At 38.8% G+C, this 6,098-nt stretch overlaps 1 protein-coding gene across 1 annotated transcript; it reads left to right on the plus strand.

Moving 5' to 3' along the window:
- On the plus strand, positions 806 to 2,995 carry LOC18770387 (zinc finger CCCH domain-containing protein 37). Its single transcript, XM_007202744.2, has 4 exons — positions 806 to 1,084; positions 1,624 to 1,959; positions 2,101 to 2,135; positions 2,226 to 2,995. Exons 2-4 carry the CDS (start codon positions 1,762 to 1,764, stop codon positions 2,251 to 2,253), a joined length of 261 nt encoding a protein of 86 aa, XP_007202806.1. The 5' UTR covers positions 806 to 1,084; positions 1,624 to 1,761; the 3' UTR covers positions 2,254 to 2,995.

Raw genomic sequence — 6,098 nt, forward strand, 5'->3', positions numbered from 1 at the left:
ATATGTTCTTTACCTAAATGTACTGCTGGAACTGAAAGAACCGAACTATCATTTGGAGAGTGGGAAGAGTGCTGGGTTTCTTCTGAAGTGTGCTCCTCTTCTATTAGTATTCAACCAAAGGAAAGAGTGTCTTCACTTATTAATGTCATTTCAGCCATCCTCCAACCCTCTATCATTTCAGCCTCCTTTAAAGATTAAACCAATTTCTCTTCACAAATCCAGAAGCAAAAAAAAAGATGCCTCTGCTTCTATGTTTTGATCAGATCTGGGGTGGAGGATGGGGCCTGGGGTTCAGGGTTCGTGGGTGTTAGGGTTGCGGGTGTGGGTAGAGGGTTCTGGGGTGCTAGGGTTGGGGGAAGAAGAAATCGTCGGGAGAAGTGGGAGAGTGCAGAGGAAAGAGAGAGATAATTTTTTTTTTTTTTTATGAATTTCCCAATTTGCTCTTAATTTTGATAGAAAATTTAACTAAGTTGACGGGAATATCAATGATGCAACATGAGATCTAATTAAAGTACCATCGTAATAATTTGACAATATAAGGGACAAAAGTAAAGTTTAGTCTTAATCCAAGGACCATTGCTACAATTTTACTAAAATTGAGTCATAATTTGAGATTATTTGGATTTGGCCTCAAAGTTTGAAAATGGCCTAACAGAAGTAAAATTGTTCCAGTTGAAATAAAATTACCCCACTCACCCCCCAAAATCCTACAGTGTAAAAAGTCGAAATGGGACATGTGTCCGTAATCTGATTTCACCGTTTCTAGGCTAGGGCAGCTGCTGCATATGCATATAAATTTGGGATTTAGGGTCGAGCCATCTCTACGGATACGGCGCCGCACAATAAGCTGCTGCTGCTGCAGCCGCCACAGCCGGCATCTCCAGCGTCTACACCTCACGTGCCCTAACCGACTCCTACCTATCCGACCTGACCCTCCGGTACCTTTCCGAGTCGGACCCTTCGGCCTCCGCCACCGACGACCATCGCCGAAGTAGCTCTATGTATCTGGCGACGTCGCATTTGATGTCCTAGTCTTCATGGCCAGCTCTCGATGTCGAGCCCGGCGTGAAACGCCCCTCTGAAGGTTCCTCAATTTCCGCTCTTCGTTTTCTGGCTGCAATATTTTTCACATTTTAACTCGAATTTTTGTTCTGATGTAATTGTTTATTGTTTGTTTGATAAGAAAGTGAGAATCTTGAATATGGTTATGATTAAAGTTCATTGCTTTAATCATAATACAAACGTTTACTGGAAGTTTCTAATCGACTGCAGTTGCTGCTTTAATGCATGCTTTGCTTAAATTAGCTTATTTCTAAGTTAATCTTGTATGCAATTGTATTTCTGATTTTATGTGTGCTTTTTAATTTGCTTATCAGCAAGTATGAATATGATTTTTTGCTTGAATTAGTAATGTTTGAAACTGATTAGTATTTCAAGCTTACTTTCATCAAGTCAGTTCTCCACATATTTCACCTTAGATTAGGAATCTATTATTTTTAGAAATTGAATTTGTTGATCATAGATTGCAGCTGTTTGTGTGCTATTGTCTCTTTGCTTATTAATTGATAAAGAGACAGAAGTTATATTGCAATAACTAACAGAAGTTTATGATTGGTTCATTAGGTTCCGCTTGTCGCTTCCAAGTGAATCCCTTCCTGAGAGACCTGGAGAGCCAGACCTGGAGAGTCACATTATCTATCTATCTATGATGTAGATTTGCTTATATTCCATTTCATAATTTTTAAACAGTTCCACTTGAATATGTGGCAATGTAAGTTTGGTGCAACCTGCAAATTTCATCACCCGAAAGATATCCTAATACCATCAGCCGAGCAAGAGAATACATTTGGAGAAACTGGGACAACTATTCAGCCGGAGGGAACTGGATTTGCTGTGAAGCCTCCTGTTTCATTCATCCCTGCACTGTCATTTAACTCCAAGGGTCTTCCTGTAAGACCGGTAAGGACAATGCAACACATGAGCCTTTTATTATTCTATTTGCATTACATCCAGATTTTTAGTTACTTCTTTCTTCTTTTGATTTAACAGCTTTTTGATGTTGTAAATTTATGTTGATCATGTATCTTTTGCTTCTAACAGGGTGAACCCGATTGTCCATTCTACCTAATTGGAAGGTCAGCATATGTACAGTTTTGTTGACTTATACTGTGATAAAAGTAAAAGATGACTGAGAATTCTTAAATGGCTTTTGTTTTCTAAATCAGTTGCATGTATGGGGCCACTTGGGCATGACTTAAGAGAACAGAAAAAGGCACTATGGACGATCTTGTATCTGCCTCCACCACGCACTCAGCGCGGTTGGCAATACCTCCTTTGGTGAGGAGAAGGCCACGCAGAGAAGTTTGTAATAGGTAATGTCCAAGTTTGTAATCAGTAATCTTACGGCATGAATTCTTTATAAAGTACTGCAACATACAAAAGGGCATTCATGTGATGCACCAGTACTTGGCCTCTTTTCCCATGCATCAGGACCTTCATGCGATCTGATAATCAACTTGAGTTGAAATTTATTGAGAAAGTTCTCAGTGCAGTCTGGACCCCAAATCAGACCAATGCCTCTCTATATTTGGAGAAAGACCAGGAGTCATTAAGGGATTCGACCACATCATGTCACCAGGAACCAAGTTGGGACCTCCTCATGGAGCATCAAGATAGGTCTCAACTTGATTCTTGGTGACGTGATGTGGTTGGATTCTCAATGAATCCTGGTCTTTCTTTAAATATAGAGAGGCATTGGTCTGATTTGGGGTACTGACTGCACTGAGAATTTTCTCAATAAATTTCAATTCAAGTTGATTATCAAATCGCATGAAGGCCCTGATGCACTGGAAAATAGGACATTACTGATTACAAAATTCTTTGTTATCGGGATGCGATTTGCGAGGTTGTATCCTTACCCTTCGGTTGGATGAAGGAATTGAAAATTACATAAAATTCTAAAATAACGGAATTTTGATTTGCAATTTAAATTTTAGTGTTTGGATTTATGTATGTCGGATTTTTTAAATGACAAAAATTTCAATGTTTGGATAGCTCATGGAAATTGTTAATGTCAGAAATTAAATATTTTATGAAATTGATAATTTATTTCGAACTCATGAACGACATTTGTATCAAAAGAAAAAATAAAACTCACAACCAAAATAGAATGTATTCCCCCAAGTAGAAAATAACATATTGTTCGATGAACTAAAGAGGTCAACAAATTGAAAAAAGAAAACAATGCTTATTAGCAATTCAAATTGCTTCCACGCGCAATAAACATCAGCAAAGTACTTTTTTTTTTTCCTCAATTGGGAATGTCTTTAGCATATGAAATTGTTTGTCATTTTCTATCAGCCAAGCACATACTTTAAGCTGTTTATTTCAATAAGACTTGATATTGCTTGTAACAGCATATCTTTGTTGAATCAAGGTTCTTGATATCAGCACCGATAAACTCTTCAAATGATAAAACCATTCTAGCAATTGAATCAGCAACGACATCTTTGGATGCTCCTCTTTTCCTTATAAAAAGAATATTAGAAGAATTTGATGCACAATTTCTTTTCTTTTGACCATTTGTTGAGTTTGGTGAAATATCATCAATAACATGGATATCTTCTAAAACCTTGTGTATCACCATCCAAATGAACATGTTCAACTTCATTGGTAGGGGTCATAACCTCAATTGCATTTGCAATTGTTTTAGCATCCCCTCCAGTAGTTCTATCTTTGTCACACAAATGTACTATATCATCCCAATTTTCAATAACTTTAAATCGAAAACCTCTAGCATCGTCATGAGACTACTCAACAAATAATCAAAGTCAAATAAGAACCTAATAAGTATTTATACAGAAGCACATGATTAAAAAAAATTGCTTTAATATATTTATTTTCACATATTCTTCCCAAACATGATCTTCATCTACACTCATCATCTTTTTTGTTGCATCCCAACTAAATCCACTTTGACTTAATGTACCTAGTACTCTTAATATACTATAGTTTTTTTTTTTGTCAAACATTTCTGTTGAGGCCCAAAAAGTCATGAGAAGTCCAAAGACATTTAAGGCCCAATATAACATATAATGTTGGTCATGCGTTAATCCAAGCTGTATTTTGGGAATTAATTCATTAAATAAATATAGAAATAGTGTGCATGCCATGCCAAGGCAATAATACATTTTTCATATGTTAATTACCTACCAAGCTCACATGAACTCAAGTCATGTGGTTTACGGGGCTTGCACGAGGGATTGTGGTGTGGAAAGTTACGGAGGTCCATAAGGCCCACGGAAGCTCTTGGATAATGGAGACTTTGGGCTAGCTACTGGGGAGCACCAAAGGCCAAGCCCATTACTTGGAGTTCTTGAATGTGGGTGAGCAAATGAGATATTTTTTAAGCACTTCATTTTACTTATAGGAAATAGTCATTTTCCAATGCCTAGCTTTACCTGCTGGAAATAAGAATGTCCAAATGCTCCCTATTATCTGCTGGAAATAAGCCAATTCCAACATTTCCTTTTACCCATAGGAAATAGTCATTTTTCAATGCTACCTTTACATGCTGGAAATAAGAATGTCCCAATGCTCCCTTTTACTCGTTGGACATAAACTAGCTCCAACACTTCCTTTTACCTATTGGAAACCAAAGAGAGCCTTCACCTTCTATAAATTGGGAGGCATTGCCTAGCCAAAACCAACCCCTCTTGATTGCTACAAGCCTCTCAACAACCATGAGAACTCACCCTTTTTTCAACTGCTGCAAGCATTCCAGCAGCCATCACAATCATTCTTGAGCCATCAACCTCTATCTCTTGGTTGCTCAAGCACCCCAGCAACTTGCTTCCTTCCTTCGGCTGTTGCAAGAATTCCAATAGCCATCCCAGCTATTCCTCAGCTATCACAACGATTTCTTCTACTTTCTTAGCCTTGAAATCCTCCATCTTCCCTATAAAGCCTCACCAAACATAACTCCAACTTTTTCCTTATTCCTCATACCCTTCTAAGCTATAAACACCATAGCCTTCAAGCCTCAAGCTTTTCCTTCCATCCTCCCACCTCTAGAACTCATAAATCTCTCTAGAATTATAGTCACAAACACCATAGCCTTCAAAGTCTTAAGCTTTTCTTTCCTCAGCCATGCTCTTTGAAACCCCATTCATTTGACTGCTATAAGCATCCCAACAATCATCACAGCCAAACAATCAAACCACCGTAGCCATAGCTTTAAACAATAAATTCTCACCAGCCAAACTCAAGCATATGAAATACCAAGCCAAGCATAAGCATTCTCATTTTCTAAACTTGTGGGTCTTTAGCTCACACACTCCAAGCTCTCATGCCAAGCTCACACAATCTCGGTATACATCAGCAAGTCATCTTCAACCATTCCAAAAGCACGACCAAGCATTTGTCAAGCTGCTGGAAATCTACTCAAACCACCCACCCTTTATCTCCATCTCTCTCTCTCTCTCTCTCTCTCTCTCTCTCTCTCTCTCTCTCTCTCTCTTTCTCTCTCTCTCTCCCCTCTCAAGCTAAGTTGAAACCATAGTCATTACCTTTTTGGTAAGAAAACGCACACATTGCAAGCTCTTCGTCTAGCTGCCGAAAACACCCCAAAATCTCTAGCCTTAATCCTTTCTTTATGCTCATTTTCTCTTAGCTCCCACACCACAAGCCTCTCATGCTGATCCTAGTAGTATATTGATTCATCAAAGCAAACTCTCATGCCAAGCTTATGCAACATCAGTGCACCATCTTCAACTCTTCATCAAGCTGTCGGAAACATCAGTATAAAACACGCAGCCGCTGGAAGAAGAACCAAGTACTCTCCTGGGACTTGCTTCTCCCTTGGGATGCTTTGGGCCTAGTTCTCGCTAACTCAGAAAAAGGGGCAACAAAGGCTTGATTCACCACCCTATGCTGGTCCAAGAACCAACAAGCTCGGACGAGCCTTCTGACGGAAAAAGACCTCAACACTCTCAATATACTATAGTTGATAACAATCCAAGAAAACGCTTAGGGCAAGGAGAAGCAAACACCTAAAACTCGTTAATATGTGTGGCAACATATGGTCAAACTATTGGGAA

This window comes from Prunus persica, chromosome G7 (assembly GCF_000346465.2).
Source record: "Prunus persica cultivar Lovell chromosome G7, Prunus_persica_NCBIv2, whole genome shotgun sequence".
Taxonomy (NCBI): domain Eukaryota; kingdom Viridiplantae; phylum Streptophyta; class Magnoliopsida; order Rosales; family Rosaceae; genus Prunus; species Prunus persica.

Excerpts from the sequence above, each read along its gene's own strand:
- LOC18770387 (XM_007202744.2), top strand. The coding sequence starts at position 1,762 with ATGTGGCAATGTAAGTTTGGTGCAACCTGCAAATTTCATCACCCGAAA. Across the intron at positions 1,960-2,100 it reads AGGGTCTTCCTGTAAGACCG|GGTGAACCCGATTGTCCATT; the intron begins GTAAGGACAATG and ends TGCTTCTAACAG. Across the intron at positions 2,136-2,225 it reads CCATTCTACCTAATTGGAAG|TTGCATGTATGGGGCCACTT; the intron begins GTCAGCATATGT and ends TTTCTAAATCAG.